General features: G+C 41.0%; 1 protein-coding gene across 2 annotated transcripts in view; it reads left to right on the forward strand.

Annotated features, from left to right (window-relative positions):
• The first annotated feature begins 486 nt into the window (after nt 1-486).
• The window catches only part of sgta (small glutamine rich tetratricopeptide repeat co-chaperone alpha), a 17,650-nt gene continuing 398 nt past the window's right edge, over nt 487-17,738 (forward strand). The window contains exons 1-12 of one of the 2 annotated variants that reach the window (XM_075486084.1): nt 487-595; nt 3,356-3,501; nt 6,697-6,800; nt 6,947-7,037; nt 9,459-9,558; nt 10,610-10,714; nt 11,297-11,432; nt 11,518-11,580; nt 12,651-12,688; nt 12,767-12,919; nt 13,873-13,996; nt 17,645-17,738. The exon at nt 17,645-17,738 is cut by the window's right edge and continues 398 nt beyond it. In XM_075486084.1, the coding sequence (XP_075342199.1) occupies nt 3,402-3,501; nt 6,697-6,800; nt 6,947-7,037; nt 9,459-9,558; nt 10,610-10,714; nt 11,297-11,432; nt 11,518-11,580; nt 12,651-12,688; nt 12,767-12,919; nt 13,873-13,984 (1,002 nt within the window). In that variant the 5' untranslated portion in view covers nt 487-595; nt 3,356-3,401 and the 3' untranslated portion in view covers nt 13,985-13,996; nt 17,645-17,738. Of the gene's footprint in view, nt 596-2,747; nt 2,771-3,355; nt 3,502-6,696; nt 6,801-6,946; nt 7,038-9,458; nt 9,559-10,609; nt 10,715-11,296; nt 11,433-11,517; nt 11,581-12,650; nt 12,689-12,766; nt 12,920-13,872; nt 13,997-17,644 lie in introns of those variants that run through there. The other variant, XM_075486085.1, reaches the window with a different exon arrangement.

Genomic DNA, 17,738 nt, shown 5'->3' on the forward strand with positions numbered 1-17,738 from the left:
AGGATCTCAATGTTGCGTTTAGTTGTAACCCTAATCTATATGGCCTTTTAGCTCTGTAAGTTCCAGTAGATGCTTATAAAGTAAATAAAAATACTAAAATAAAATAAATAAATGAATAAAAATACTAAAATACTGCTGGCTACTGCTAATCTAGCTGAAATCTGGGTTAAATGTTAACTTTTATTGGACTTCCTTTATTAGGCCACAGCACCTTCTAAACTTTGACTTTTAAACCTATATTTAACCAAGTAGACTTTTATGGACCTTTTAGACATTGATTCATATCTTTACAAATGATAAAGGTCATGTAACTTTCAAAATAAAATATAAAAAAAATATTGAGCACCTGGAATCCACATTCTGGACCATTGAAAACTCACAAAGCTAAAGCTTAATTTAATTTATTTATTATATGCATCTCCAGTATAGTTATAAAAAATAAATTTAAAAAAAAAACGGCTCGCCGTACTTTACTCCAGCGCTTCCGTATGACGACATAACGTCGCGACAGGCTTAGTGACGGTTACTCAGCGGAGCTAACTTCGATTCCCCGTAATAACCCGGCAAATCCACCCTGGAAGTACGGAGACAGCAGGTAGGAGCCACACGCTGCTGTGATATCAGCACATATGCGGCCTTGGGCCAGGTTTATATTCACACCGGCGCCGCTGCTGTTGAATATCGGCAACTAGTTAGCTCTCAGGGCGATAGCATCGTGTGGTGGCAGCTATGGAGAACACGTCACGCCTGACTCCTCACAAAACTCCTGCGGTTCAACACAGACCGCCCCTGGGTTAACCCTCGCGTCTTTTGGAGCAAAGTTTAGTAAATGTGATGAATTGTCATGATCCTCTCTTCAATTCGGCTCATGTTACTGACATCTTACAACACTTGGATGAATATGTTTAAAGCTTGTGGTGCCGGTTTTGCCCTTTAAGTCGACGTGACGCTGCTGTTGATGTTTTAGCACATTAGCAAGCTATGTGCTAAGCTAAATGCTAAGCTATGTGCTAAGCTAAATGCTAGCTTCGGTTCCCCGTATGAAGGTGAGCTCTTTGGAAAGATCAGCTGTGGTTTTAAAAACACCGAGAGCCCATTCATCGCTCTGTGACAGCGGCTCATTTGTGAACGATTTACCCAAAGCGACCCATAGGGGAACCGAGCCGGAGCTGCTAGAACATTCTGATGCTAAAGGAGAAGCTAATCTCAATGTGGTTCCGTTAGAGGCGCGTCCCTGTTTATAAGAGCGTGAGTTATGTTCAAAGTAACTGTTTATCTCAGTTGTTCATAACAAGAAGTCAGACTTAATTATTTCAGTTAATGAAAACATGTACTATGAGTGTTTTTGTGTCACATGTAAACATCTCATCCTGCCTTCAGAAACCTGAAAATAACATCAGAATGACATCACCATGAAACTTCCTCAGTTGATTACTGATACAAGTATGAGAAAAAAATGTATTACAAGTTTTAGAAATTTGTATGTTTAATTGTGCAAATTAGGCAATATCTCATTAAATATGCTCACATTTGCATATATTTCCGGAAGATAGATCTGAACATATGATAAAGCCAGGTGCAAAATTCTTTTTTCATTTTGTTTACACACAAAATGAAAAGAAATTTACAGAGGGATTTCAGGATATCTGCTTTCATTTCCTAGGAAATCAAAATATACTGCCCATAGCCTAAAAAACATCGATTTTCGCCATATTTTTTTATTATGTCACATAAATCAGGCCAGGAATGATTTATCAACAAATCCTTCTGTAAATATCTTCGGAATAATAATAAGTGTATAACTGGAAAGTTTGGTGTTAGTAGGTGCTCCATAGGCTGAGATATTGATACTGGAAAAATACAAAAAACTGATTTTGAGAAAACGGCATTCAAATAGGGGGATTCAATACATTTCTATTGGAAACAATTGCTCAAAAACAGAATAAATTCTCAAGCCCTTAGTAGTACTAATATTGAATAAAATAATCTTATTAATAAAGAATACAAGCTCAATAAAATACAATAAAAGATATTTTTCTTTGAAAGTTGTGGTGTTATGGGGCATTTTCGGAACGTCAGAGTCCAACACGTGATGCGTCTCAGCGAATCACGTTAGCAGAAACGAGCAGCAGCCAATTAGATTCTGTCATAAGCTATAAATCCGCCTTTAGACATTCCTGATTGGTTACTGATAGAAAGGAAATGCCGTTATTTGGGTGAGATATCATTGTGCAGGAGACTCGGAGCTTTCCAACGATACCGGTCATGACAGACTTCAGTAAATAGACGAAGCTCGGTATGGCACGTTGGAGTGCTAACTTTTTGGTAAATTCGGGCGAAACGTGCTGCCACGAGTAAACAAAATGTCATAAAATAAACATTTTAATTCATGTTTTCAATGTTTTCTTTATAGCAGGTTGAAAGAACACATGTTGAAGGAGCAGACTGGCCCAAAATCTCAAAATTGTCCTCTGCATGAAAAATCACTGTTTTTGCTGCCGTGTCTGGCCTTAAAGTAGAATCGGTGTCTGAAATCAACACGCACACCAAAAACAGACACATTTTCTGTTTGACAGGGAAAAAGTCAAGTCATAGCTATGCTGGCAAGCCCCACACAGAAGGTTCGAGATCTCCTCAAAAGTTCAACCATTGAGCTCTGTTTTGCACCTGGATCCTGTGGAGGAAGCACAAGAGGATGGGCAAGGGACCCTAGGAAAGGTTCCTGTGATCAAAATGTAGTTTTTACGCACATTTTGACCAACAGCAGTCGGTATTTAAATGTTCTGACCTTATTTTTTAGAAGCTGACAGATTATTTCAGCCCATTACAGAGGTCTAAGGTACATTACGGAAGCCTAAGGTACATTACGGAAGCCTAAGGTACATTACGGAGGTCTAAGGTACATTACGGAAGTCTAAGGTACATTACGGAGGCCTAAGGTACATTACAGAGGTTTTAGGTACATTACAGAGGCCTATGGTACATTACAGAGGCCTATGGTACATTACAGAGGTCTATGGTACATTACAGAGGCCTAAGGTACGTTACAGAGGTCTATGGTACATTACAGAGGTCTAAGCTAAGGTACATTACAGAGGCCTAAGGTACGTTACATAGGCCTATGGTACATTACAGAGGTACATTACAGAGGCCTAAGCTAAGGTACATTACAGAGGCCTAAGGTACATTACAGAGGCCTATGGTACATTACAGAGGTCTAAGGTACATTACGGAGGTCTATGGTACATTACAGAGGTCTAAGGTACATTACAGAGGTACATGTTCCACATGCGTTTGAGGAATTCTGAGTTTATTTCAAATGAGTTTGAGCTCTATTTTTGTTTTTGTGATGCAGGTGCGTCTCCATCAGTGAACACAGAGAGGTCTAAGCCTCCATCATCATGACAGACAACAAGCGCCTCGCATTCTCCATCATCCAGTTCCTCCACGATCAGCTCCGGTCAGGAGATCTGTCCTCAGACGCCCAGGAGAGCCTGGAAGGTGAGTCCTCACACCACCACAACAACAACAACAACAACAAGAAGCTGTAACACCTGTGCTGGTGGTTACTCAGGTGTGTTTCACTGCTTCATCAGTGAGCGGATAAAATAACTTGGCTCTTTCAACATGAGGGGAAAAGCTGTCCAATGATTAAGATTAGATTAAGAGCTTAATCTTAATCTTAAAGACGCCTCAGCTTGTTCAACATCATAGAAATAGAGAGTAGAATGGCCAATGAACGCAACGGCCTTTGGAACGGTGGCGTCAACAGACCGCAATCTTGGAACATGTCTAGCGCCGCCGAGCGCTGCATTGAAATGAATGAACATCGACCGGAACTAAGCAGAAATCGGCGTAAATTGACATATTTGACAGCCGGTGTTTTTTTTTATCCTCGTTCATTACAAATGTTAAGCATGTATTTACATGGGTAAAATGATATATAAGCCAATGTTGGTCAACATAGCCTATATTTCTGCTCATAACGTAGGCCTGATTACCTTTTCTTTCATTCATACGAACTCCTAAAATGACAGATCAGCTTGGTTAAGCCTAAAATGTTACTGTGCAGTCTTTTGGAAGATACGGCACACTCTTGTCCAATGCTGAATTTATTTAAACAGCGTTTCGTACACTGGCCGAAACGTTACCCTTCTAGTGCAAAACTCAGCTTACAGAATAGCTCCACGGGTATTTATTCACAAACTACGGTGTAAAAAAAAAAAAACATACTTAAAGCGATACTCCGAGTCCGGAGTAGATTCAACCTGGGGTCATTTGAACCGTGATATCCAGCCAAGTAGCCCACCCGCAGTTTTTTCGATATTGGCTGAACATCAGCTGAGTTACTGAGTTATTCCGAATAGCTTCTGATAGCTTCGTACAAGGGTTAATGGAACCTGTTCCGTTTCTCCAAAATTACCACACTAAAATCATATGCCATGACACCAAACTTCTACAGTAGTACAAATATGGTCTGTACTCACAAAACGATGCATTTGGAAGTTTGAAAATAGTCCAGGAGTTTATTATTATCAACACAAGCCTGATAGCTTCTCTGCTGCTAAAGCTGCGTCGACGTCACTTCCTTGATCTGGGAGCTTCAAAGTAAGATGAGGGTTGATCTACTACTGTAGACAACAAAGCAAGGCTGCTCAATTTCTCCATTGATAAAATAAATTCACAACTCTACAACATAAAAATTCATAAAAAAACATGTAGAATATAGCATATACTTTGTTTTCCACAGTAGTAGATCAACCCTCATCTTACTTTGAAGCTCCCAGCTCCCAGAAGTGACGTCGACGCAGCTTTAGCAGCAGAGAAGCTATCAGGCTTGTGTTGATAATAATAAACTCCTGGACTATTTTCAAACTTCCAAATGCATCGTTTTGTGAGTACAGACCATATTTGTACTACTGTAGAAGTTTGGTGTCATGGCATATGATTTTAGTGTGGTAATTTTGGAGATACGGAACAGGTTCCATTAACCCTTGTACGAAGCTATCAGAAGCTATTCGGAATAACTCAGTAACTCAGCTGATGTTCAGCCAATATCGAAAAAACTGCGGGTGGGCTACTTCGCTGGATATCACGGTTCAAATGACCCCAGGTTGAATCTACTCCGGAGTATCGCTTTAAGTCAGCTGTTCTGTCACAAATCGGGCACTTCGCTCAAACAAGATCCTTACCACTTAAATGCTTTCTTGGAGGGCCCGTTATCGTGTTTTAAGTCACGTGAACTCTTACCTGAAGGGCCCGTTCAACAATAAACAAACACACCAACATGATATACCACATGAAAATCATTTTTAATGGGAGATGTTTAAGTAAATTGAACAACAACGGAGGTGTACGGAATGTTGTTATTGACGTGCTGCAACAAGCACTGTTGCAACTAGCATGCCTATGCTAACTGTAAAGTTATTCTTACCGTGTTTTAGCCACTTAAACTCTTTCCTGAAGGGCCAGTTCAACAATTAACAAACACGCCAACATTATATACCACATGAAACCCACTTTTAATGCGAGATGTTAACGTAAATTGTACAACAGCCGAGGTGTGCGGAATGCTGTTATTGACGATTGACTAGCATGCTAGGATTGGAACCATGTACCAAGATGGCGGCGGTTCTGACGCATGCCCAGAGGCTCATTGGCCATTCTACTCTCTTATTTCTATGGTTCAACATGAGGCTGAAAAACCTAGTTGGCTAGTTAGCCACAGAAACACAGAGGCTATGCTGCTACATGCTAACCGCTAGTTAGCCACAGAAACACAGAGGCTACGCTGCTACATGCTAACCGCTAGTTAGCCACAGAAACACAGAGGCTACGCTGCTATGTGCTAACCGCTAGTTAGCCACAGAAACACAGAGCCTACGCTGCTACATGCTAACCGCTAGTTAGCCACAGAAACACAGATGCTACGCTGCTACATGCTAACCACTAGTTAGCCACAGAAACACAGAGTATACGCTGCTACATGCTAACCGCTAGTTAGCCACAGAAACACAGAGGCTACGCTGCTACATGCTAACCGCTAGTTAGCCACAGAAACACAGATGCTACGCTGCTACATGCTAACCGCTAGTTAGCTTCAATTCATTTTTATTTATATAGCGCCAAATACAACAAATGTCATCTCAAGGCACTTAGATAATTAATTGTAATCATAAAATAATCCAATTCGTTCATTATAGCCAATATAGAGCCACAGAAACACAGAGGCTACACTGCTGCATGCTAACCGCTAGTTAGCCACAGAAACAGCATGGACACATCACAGTTTGCCAAAAAGTCCTTAAAGGAGCTGCAGAGTTCTGGAAAAAGGTGTTCTGGACAGACCGGACCCAGATGAACCTGCATCAGAGTGATGGCAGGAAGAAAGTGAGGAGACCAACTGGAAGAGGCCAAGATCCAAAGCATAGCATCTCCTCTGTTAGACACGGTGATGGGGGTGTTATGGTGTGACACCCCCAGCTGATTCACATCCAGCTGAGCTAAGCGTCTCCGTCCCAAAGATTATGGAGCCTGAGATGAGGCTGTGGATAAAAAGTGTTGTAACTTCTACATGATGGAGCTGAAATGCAGGAAAATGACTTTAAATTAGGAGTTAAAGGTCTGAAGGGTCCATCAGAGTCGTCTCTCTCTGCTTCTCTTACCTCCGGTTGCTGTGATCTCGTTGCTCTGCAGTTGCTGTTCAGTGTTTGGAGACGGCGTTTGAAGTTTCCACCGATGACCAGACTCTCGCCGTCCCCATCACGTTACCGGAGATCTTTGCGTCCGCTACAGCCAAGGTAAACCCAGAGCATTGGTTAATGTTAGGTGGAGTAAAACTCAGAGTTTAACCCGTCAGAAGTCTAAACAAACCTTTATTTTACATCAGCAGAAGCATCGTTTGTGGTGTTGTTGGCTTTAATGTCTGACTGTGTTTGTGGGAAAGTTTCCAGCTGAGTCGCAGGTTAACAACAACGCCACCTCCAACTCGCCGACGGAGGAACAGAGAGCCGAGGCAGAGCGGCTGAAAAGTGACGGTGAGTCCAGATGACCAGAGACTTATTACATTATGAGACTTTTCTTTTGGTTTTGAACTGAAGAGTAACGATTAAAACCTCGGTAGGTAGATTAGTTTGACGTTATTTCTGCCAAAGACAATTTAGGAAACAAAGACAGTTTAGAAACATTTGGAAAACAAAGACAGTTTAGGAAACAAATACAGTTTAGGAAACAAAGACAATTTAGGAACCAAAGACAATTTAGGAACCAAAGACAATTTAGGAAACAAAGACAATTTAGGAAACAAAGACAATTTAGGAAACAGACAATTTAGGAAACAGACAATTTAGGAAACAGACAATTTAGGAAACAGACAATTTAGGAAACAGACAATTTAGAAAACAGACAATTTAGAAAACAGACAATTTAGGAAACAAATACAATTTAGGAAACAAAGACAGTTTAGGAAACAAAGACAATTTAGAAAACAAATACAATTTAGGAAACAAATACAATTTAGGAAACAAATACAATTTAGGAAACAAATACAATTTAGGAAACAAATACAATTTAGGAAACAAAGACAATTTAGGAAACAAATACAATTTAGGAAACAAATACAATTTAGGAAACAGACAATTTAGAAAACAAAGACAATTTAGGAAACAAATACAATTTAGGAAACAAAGACAATTTAGGAAACAAAGACAATTTAGGAAACAGACAATTTAGGAAACAAAGACAATTTAGGAAACAAATACAGTTTAGGAAACAAAGACAATTTAGGAACCAAAGACAATTTAGGAACCAAAGACAATTTAGGAACCAAAGACAATTTAGGAAACAAAGACAATTTAGGAAACAAAGACAATTTAGGAAACAAAGACAATTTAGGAAACAAAGACAATTTAGGAAACAGACAATTTAGGAAACAGACAATTTAGGAAACAGACAATTTAGGAAACAGACAATTTAGGAAACAGACAATTTAGGAAACAAATACAATTTAGGAAACAAAGACAGTTTAGGAAACAAAGACAATTTAGAAAACAAATACAATTTAGGAAACAAATACAGTTTAGGAAACAAATACAATTTAGGAAACAAATACCGTTTAGGAAACAGACAATTTAGAAAACAAAGACAATTTAGGAAACAAATACAATTTAGGAAACAAAGACAATTTAGGAAACAAAGACAATTTAGGAAACAGACAATTTAGGAAACAAAGACAATTTAGGAAACAAATACAGTTTAGGAAACAAAGACAATTTAGGAACCAAAGACAATTTAGGAACCAAAGACAATTTAGGAACCAAAGACAATTTAGGAAACAAAGACAATTTAGGAAACAAAGACAATTTAGGAAACAAAGACAATTTAGGAAACAGACAATTTAGGAAACAGACAATTTAGGAAACAGACAATTTAGAAAACAGACAATTTAGAAAACAGACAATTTAGAAAACAGACAATTTAGGAAACAAAGACAGTTTAGGAAACAAAGACAATTTAGAAAACAAATACAATTTAGGAAACAAATACAGTTTAGGAAACAAATACAATTTAGGAAACAAATACCGTTTAGGAAACAGACAATTTAGAAAACAAAGACAATTTAGGAAACAAATACAATTTAGGAAACAAAGACAATTTAGGAAACAAAGACAATTTAGGAAACAGACAATTTAGGAAACAAAGACAATTTAGGAAACAAATACAGTTTAGGAAACAAAGACAATTTAGGAACCAAAGACAATTTAGGAACCAAAGACAATTTAGGAACCAAAGACAATTTAGGAAACAAAGACAATTTAGGAAACAAAGACAATTTAGGAAACAGACAATTTAGGAAACAGACAATTTAGGAAACAGACAATTTAGGAAACAGACAATTTAGGAAACAGACAATTTAGAAAACAGACAATTTAGAAAACAGACAATTTAGGAAACAAATACAATTTAGGAAACAAAGACAGTTTAGGAAACAAAGACAATTTAGAAAAGAAATACAATTTAGGAAACAAATACAATTTAGGAAACAAATACAATTTAGGAAACAAATACAATTTAGGAAACAAAGACAATTTAGGAAACAAATACAATTTAGGAAACAAATACCGTTTAGGAAACAGACAATTTAGGAAACAAATACAATTTAGGAAACAAAGACAATTTAGGAAACAGACAATTTAGGAAACAAAGACAATTTAGGAAACAAAGACAATTTAGGAAACAAAGACAATTTAGGAAACAAAGACAATTTAGGAAACAGATAAGTGCATAGGAAGCTGGGAGGAAACAGGTGATGTCCTCAGAGGGCGGATCAGGGTAGTGTTTCCTGCAGAGATGGTTTGCAGCCTGTGGCCAAAGATGGGCACCGACTCAGCTGTCCTGACATCACAACGTGTTGTGGTGTGGATGAACCGGGTAACTACAGCGTTCGGTCTGTCCCGCAGGTAACGACCAAATGAAGGTGGAGAACTATGCAGCTGCTGTGGAGTTTTACTCAAAGGCCATCACCCTCAACCCTCAGAACGCCGTCTACTACTGTAACAGGTCAGTGCCGTCCGCTGCCCTCCCCCCTACAGCCGGAGAAGTGTTCAAATTTCAGCTTTTTCGGCTGTAAATCCAGCTTTAAGCTGTAATTAATCTCAGTAAAGTCACAGGTCTGTTACAGCTCTGACTCGGTTGGTTTCTGTAGGGAAATTATATGAAACCTCCCGCCTTAATTCATGTTTATAAACGTTTATTAACTATTAAGAAAGTTTTTACGTGCTTTAATAAAACAACCCAAGTGTTTATTATGTTAAAGGTAAATAATATGTATTAATAAGCATCTTATAAAGATTTATTAGGGATTCTGCGATTCTGGAAACATTAAGTTTTATTCAAAATAAAGTAGAAATAACATAAATGCTTCAGTTAATTGAAAAGATTATCGGCCCATTTTTTTATTTGAGTGTAAGGCAAGTTTATCTGTATTGCACAATTCAACTACAGGGCAATACAGATACATTAAAACAGTAGAAAATAAAAAGCCTGATTTAAATTTTAAACAAAAAAGAAACAAATAAGAACAATAGATAAAATCAGTAGTTAATATGTGATTAAGTTTTGAAACTCAAGTGTAAAGCATAAAGACGAGTAAATTACTTAATCCTGCGCAGCTTCATCTGAAGTTCAGCTTAAAAACAACATTTTAAAATGCAACAAAAAGCTAAATCAGAAGTTAATCAGTTGGTTTGAATCTTTATTGAACAGACAGAGTCTCCACTGATCAATAACCTGCTGCAGCAGCACTCAGCGAAAGTTGTTCTGGAGTCACAGAGAGACAGAAAGTTTCCAGAATCTATAGGAGCAGCGTTCTGGAAGCTTCTCCAACCAGCAGGTCACCTGGTGTGAATAACTGCATCAGTGATGCTTCTGCTGTCAGTCTCATGTCAAATGGCTGGATACCATCATAAATGTTGGAATTGATAAACGGTTATAAGTTTTCCCTAAAACGGTGTGAAGCGTTCTGTACTCTTTGTTACTGTGGTGGTTCTGGATCCGGATGCATCTCTGCCGGTCGGACACATAAAGGAGCTGACGTCTGTTCTGGTTTCAGGGCTGCAGCCTACAGTAAACTGGGGAACTACGCCGGAGCCGTGCAGGACTGCGAGCAGGCCATCGGCATCGACCCCAACTACAGCAAAGCCTACGGGCGGATGGGGTAAGACTCCTCTTGATAACAATCAGCCGTTTATTTATTGGTAATTTGAGTTTAATAAAGTTTAAACCAACCAAGCAGCTCAGAAAAGTTAAAAATGATGATTCAAACTTCCATGAAAAGGTGAGGCTCCACCTGCTGGTGGAGGTGGGAACTGCAGCTGGTCTCGGCACACATCCATCTGCCTTCTGCATTAACAGAATGTGTGTTTTTCTTTTTATTCTTTTCTTTGTAAAAACAGAACAACAAAGAAATGGAAAAATAAAACTTATTGCGTCACTTTTCAGGCTGAAGTTCTGTGTGAGGAAATGATTTAAAACCAGAGAAAACTATAAACTGTAAAGAATTTGCTGCCAAGTCATTTAAAGTCTTGTATTTGATGTGGTTTTATCAGAAGAGTTTAATCTGTTCTCATCACAAATCTCCTGAATCATCGAATCAGAGATTGTTGGAGACTATTTATTCAGCTTTTCCAGCCCAGTGGACACCATTTAGACTAAATCCATCTTTAACTGACTGAATATCTTTATCTTCAGAGCCGACTCCTGTTCAAAAAGCTTTTATTTGTGCTGTGCTGTGTTTCAGTTTGGCTCTGGCCAGCCTCAACAAACACACAGAAGCAGTCAGTTACTATAAAAAAGCCCTGGAGCTCGACCCCGACAACGACACCTACAAAACCAACCTGAAGATCGCCGAGGAGAAGATGGACACGTCCAGTCCGGTAAGAGACGGGTGCGAAGCCGCTGCTTTCTGCGCTGTGATTGGTTGATGGCTTTGTGTCTGTGTGAACCCGTGTCCTCTCTCAGACTGCAGGGATGGGCGGAGTCGACCTGGCTGGTTTGCTCAGTAACCCCGGCTTCATGAACATGGTAAGATCTCAGACTCGATGGAGGGTTAACTAACTTTTGGGCTAAAAAATAACAGGGGGCCCAGTATTGATCCAAGAGGAACACCAAACCTGATTTTAGTCAATGAACACGCAGACTTCTTCCTGAAGTCTGCAAAGTTTGGCAGGTGGCCCCTCAGGAGACGTTACACCTTTTTGCCGTATAAATCTGTAGAAACTAGGGCTGGGCGAGTTAACTTGTTATTATCGTGTTAACGCGTTAATTATTTAACGCCAAAACATTTTTTTTATTATTAAATTTTTTTAAAGAATTGGGGGGGGGGGGGGGGGGGGGGGGTTGTGCCTTTTTAATGGATAGGAAAGTTCAGAGAGACAGGAAGCAGGGGGCAGAAAGAGGGGGAACAACACGCAGCACAGGGCCATCCGATGCAAGACTTGAACCGGGGCCAGCTGCTGTCGCTCACAGGCTTTTATTCTTAAAAGTCTGTTGCTCACAGGCTTTTATTTTGTAAAAGTCTGCTGCTGTCTGCTGTGGAACAGGAAAAGAAAGTAATCGGCGGATCCACCAAACATGGAGAAGGGTACGGAACTTTTACTCGGCCATTTTCATGTTAAAGTTCTTCCAGACGGCGGAGTCGGCAGAACCAAAGTCATCTGTAAACACTGCCAAGTTGAATTGTCTTCTCAGCGTAGTAGTTCCAGTCTAAAATATCACTTAAAGGCAAAACACACAACTGATAGCAGCAAGTCATTCAAGGAAACAGACAGTGGAGCGAGGCTTCTACATAAAAACTACAGAAAGATGCTGATGTTAAAAGTGTGTTTGCACAACAAATGTTATGGCACTTTCATTCATATGGCAGCACATTTAAAATAAAGCTAAATGCTAAAAGCTATACACTATTTTTGGATTCATTTTTGGATTCTGCGTACAAATGCGATTAATCGTGATTAATCAGGGAAATCATGCGATTAATTAGATTAAACATTTTAATCGTTGCCCAGCCCTAGTAGAAACGGGAAGTTAATTGGAACATTTCTGACACCGCGGAATGTTTATGAATAAGTTGTTTTGCTGCTTTCTGTCCGCAGGCGTCGAGTCTGATGAACAACCCTCAGGTCCAGCAGCTGTAAGTCTGTCTCTGTTTTGGCGGTCACTGCTTCTTCCTCTCTGCTTTCCCCACGTTAACTCCTCTGCGTCTCCCCAGGATGTCGGGGATGATGTCCGGAGCGTACGGCGGGGTGGGAGGAGGTCCAGGAGGCGGCATGCCCCCCGCGGCTCCAGCAGCCCCCACGGCTCCTGCTGCTCCTGCACCTCCAGCAGCTCCAGCAGCTGGAGATCTGTCAGGACTGATCCAGGCGTGCGTACCTCAGGGTTTATCGTTAAATAGGGATGGGAATAGAAAACCGGTTCTTGTTGAGAACCGGTTCCCGGTGTTTCAATTCCTTGGAATCGTTTGGCCATTTTGCAAACGATTCCCTTATCGATTCCAGTGGGTGCGAATGACGTCACCACGCAGCGTTGCGTGGCGAGTCCAGCGCAGCCAGCAGCCAACAGTAAACATGGCGCCCAAGCGGTACAAACGCTCGAAAGTTTGGTTACACATCCCTAAAAAAGACGACAACAGGGCTACTTGCAAAGTGAATATTTCACCAAAGGGAGGAAATACTACCAACATGCAATAACTATGAATGAATGTCGCATTTTCGATCCGCTCCGGACTAACGTTGGTGAATCTGAACCCAGCAACGTTAGCAACGTTAGCAACGTTAGCAACGTTAGCATGTCTTCGGCTAACACTGCAGGTAACTAACTAACTAACAAACACTGCCTATCATGTTAGCGCCATTTGCCTGATTGTAAAAGCTGCTGTTAGTAACGGTTAAGGTTAAATGAATGCCTTCTCAGACATTACATTTAGATGAAATCATGAGAGACAGAGCCTGACTGGCTCAGAGCCAGAGGCTGGTGGTACTACCCCCAGTTCACCTCTACCTCCAGCTTCTCCTTTCACCAGAGCAGGAAGAGTTAAATTACCCAGGCCAGGATAGACCGATGTGGACCTCACCGTTGTTGGGTTTGTGAGGTCACGACTCGTGTTACTTCTAAACTAAACAAAGTTGATGCTAATCGACCGGTTTGTTGTCCTTTTTCTCCAAATGAGAATCGATAAGGGAAACGACAAAGAACCGAATCGCTCAGCAGAATTGAAAATGGAATTGGAATTGTAAAAATCTTATCAATTCCCATCCCTAACGTTAAAGCTGCCGGTTGATGACTCCGCAGGGGTTGACGGGTGTCTTTGTGTTGCAGAGGTCAGCAGTTCGCTCAGCAGATGCAGCAGCAGAACCCTGAACTCATCGAACAGCTGAGGAGTCAAATACGCAACCGAACGCCCAGCGCCGGCAACGAGGAGCAGCCGTGACCCTGACAGACAGTACGTAACGATGTGCGGCCCGGGGCTGGAACAGCAGCGCGGCGCTCTGGGTTCCTGAGGAGCCGAGTTCGGCCGGGACAACCACAGACACTTTAACCCCTTTACACCAGTGCACTAAGTGAAAATGAAATAAATCAAGCTCTTTAGACAAAACAAGAAATGGTTCTTCTGGTGGAATCGTCCTGAGACAAAAGCCTACTGAGTTATTAAAGGGACAGTTCGCCTCTTCTGACATGAAGCTGTGTAACATCCCATATCAGCAACATCATTTCTGAACATCTTCTTACCCCCTGCTGCGTCCTGTGAGCAGAGTTCCAGCCTCGTTTTGGTGTTGATGAAGGTAGTCCGGCTAGTTGGCTGGGGTTTAAAAAATAAAGCGTTTGGCTTCTCAGAACAATATGCGTTCAACAGAGTAATACATTTGCATCACAAAATGGTTCTCCAGGAAAAAGTCAGACCTCACAATCTCTTGGCCCTATTTTCTCTCCCTTTGTATCACTGCCGCCTGCCGACAGCCGCGCTGTTACGGTGTTTGCTGCTTGGAAGCAGGGGACTGCTCGGTCTACACTTCGGTCTGCACGGTGTGCACAGCAGGTAAACAAAAGGAAAGGGAAAGAAAGGAAAGGAAAGAAAACAAAAGCAAAGGAAAAAAAAGGAAAGGAAAAGAAACTAAAGGAAACAAAAGGAAAGGAAGGAAGGAAAGGAAAGACGCCTGCCGACAGCCGCGCCTGTTACGGTGTTTGCTGCTCGGTCGGTCTGCACAGCAGGTAAAGGAAAGGAAACAAAAGGAAAGGTAAAGAAAACAAAAGGAAAGGAAACAAAAGGAAAGGAAAGGTCTGACTTTTTCCTGGAGGACCATTCTGTGATGCAAATGTATTACTCTGTTGAACGCATATTGTTCTGAGAAGCAAAACGCTTTATTTTTTAAACCCCAGCCAACTAGCCGGACTACCTTCATCAACACCAAAACGAGGCTGGAACTCTGCTCACAGGACGCAGCAGGGGGTAAGAAGATGTTCAGAAATGATGTTGCTGATATGGGATGTTATACAGCTTCATGTCAAAAGAGGCGAACTGTCCCTTTAAGCTTGTTGAATAAGAACTCCTCAGTGTTGTCAGTCAGAGGTCGAATATTAGGAGTCAAATCGGTCTGTTAATTTAGTCCAAGTGCTCTCCTACATCAAGAGTTCAGCGTTGGTACCGAGCCAAATGATCGATGCTTTCCGGCTTTAAGTGGGCAGCCGGTCTGGTGTCTTCTGGGTTCGGAGGAATTTTCTGGAAGGCTCGTCATCGACTGGGTTCACTGGATTTCTCTCTCAATAAAAACCTGACGGAGACGCGAACCGGCAACTAATTAAAGTGAAAACCGGCGCTGCTGCTGATGTCGTGGCGTCCGTCGGTGTTGTCTGCTTATTGCTCAACTTCAACAACTGTTAACTTTCTGTTCCTCGCTCCACAAATCAGCTCGTGGATCCCTCACAGCACTGAACAAAGGTTCCGCTTGGCTTCAGCTAAAAGAAAAACAAGAAAATAAAAAAAGAATTTAGACAATATTTAACTAATGAGCACAGCTGTGACATTTGAACGTGGAAATAACTTAAAACTTAAGTAAAAGTGTAACTCTGCCTCAGTATTGGACAGCGAAATTACTTAAAAGAACAAAGGGCCTATCGTAGATCCCTGAGGATCTCCGAACATCCTTTTAACTTGATAGAAACACAGAAAAGTAGCAGCTAAAACCCATAAAATAACTCAGATATTCAGAACAGCCGAGTACAGAAGTTTTAGTACCAAAAAACATTTTAAATGTGCACATTTAAACTCAAACCAGAGACAAAAGTGATGCTCCCAGAAGTTGAAAGATAACAGGTGTGACCACCAGGGGGAGCCCTGTTTGACTGCTCATTGGCCAATCGGGACGCAGAACCCGTTAAGTCCCGGTTTTATTTTAAAGAAACATTTTAACAACCTGGTTTGAATAAGCTGCAGATTAAAAATGCTCAGAGATAAAGAGATGCTGTAAATAGGAAAAGTACTGAATGTGACCCAAAGTTTATGAAGGGAGTGATTTTAGTCACCTGATTTACATGTAATGACATCACTGTGACGTCACACTGGATTTTGAACACATTTCCACATGTTTTTCTTTTATTTTTCCCTTTTTGATCCTTTTCTGAACTCATGAAAGCAACTTTGAACAAAGCTGTTCCAACTTCTGATCTTTATCATGTTTTTTTGTCATTTTATCCACATAAAAACAACAGAAAATCAGTGAAATGAACCTCAGTAAGAATCAGTGAAACGTCTTTCCATCCGATCCTGATTCTTCAGTGTTTGAGTGGCCAAGAACTGGTGTTCATCTCTGTAAGTTTCATCTGTTCTCAGAGTCCAGAGATCATCAGTTAGGAAAAGGGACAGCAGCTCAGTGGGCTCAGCATCTGGCACATCTGTCTCCTCGATGGCCAACAGGCTCATCAGAGTGTCTGATCCCCCGGTACTTCATCAGGACTCAGAGAAACCCAGTCCTCATTACTGCTGACACACTGGTTTCCATTCAGACCCCCCTGAGCCCCGTCTACCTCCACCATTACCCCGTCACCACCATCAGGTCGACCCGACTCTCTGATGAAGATTCCTTCAAAGATTTGAACCAAAACTTCTTCTGTTTAAATATTTTTGTTAATTTTCTCTAAATTTCACCCGGACATCTTCCTAGAAACACTTCCTGTTAGCTGCATGAGCTAACGGTCAACCACTTCCTGTTAGCTGCAGGAGCTAACAGCCAAACACTTCCTGTTAGCTGCAGGAGCTAATGGATAAACACTTCCTGTTAGCTGCAGGAGCTAACAGCCAAACACTTCCTGTTAGCTGCAGGAGCTAATGGATAAACACTTCCTGTTAGCTGCAGGAGCTAACAGCCAAACACTTCCTTTTAGCTGCAGGAGCTAACAGCCAAACACTTCCTGTTAGCTGCATGAGCTAACGGCCAAACACTTCCTGTTAGCTGCGTGAGCTAATGGCGAAACACTTCCTGTTAGCTGCGTGAGCTAACAGCCCAACACTTCCTGTTAGCTTCAGAAGCTAATGGCTAAACTTTTTATTTTATTTATTTATTTTTTTTATTTTATTTAAACATGTCACATTGACAGAACAATGACATACTCAAAAGTAAACAGTTTTTGTTTTTTAACTTCACATATTCACACCTCTTTATATAGTACAAATTGAAAAAAAAAAATTATTGTAGTGTGAGCTAATGGCTAAACACTTTATATTAGCTCCATGAGCTAACAGCTAAACACTTCCTGTTAGCTGCATGAGCTAACGGTCAAACACTTCCTGTTAACTGCATGAGCTAACGGTCAAACACTTCCTGTTAGCTGCATCAGCTAACGGTCAAACACTTCCTGTTAGCTGCTTGAGCTAACGGGTCACTGATACGGTGTTTTACTTCATAAGTTTACTGGAACATTTTGAACACGAAGACGCCTTAATTCAGGGATAATTCAGATCAAACACGTCAGTTATCTGGTGTTAATGTGGGACTTTCAGCCTGTTTTATTCAGTGTTTCCCTCCGTGAACACAGGTCTGGAGTTTTTGTTTCTCTCTCTCTTGGCAGCGTCTGATCCTCTGTTTGCGTTTTTCAGGTCGGACCGGTTTGGAGGAAGCGGATGTGTCAGGCGACCTTTTCCCTCTCTGATCTGGATGTGCAACTCGAAGGACAACACGGAAGTTTTTGTT

This window comes from Odontesthes bonariensis, chromosome 15 (assembly GCF_027942865.1).
Source record: "Odontesthes bonariensis isolate fOdoBon6 chromosome 15, fOdoBon6.hap1, whole genome shotgun sequence".
NCBI lineage: Eukaryota > Metazoa > Chordata > Actinopteri > Atheriniformes > Atherinopsidae > Odontesthes > Odontesthes bonariensis.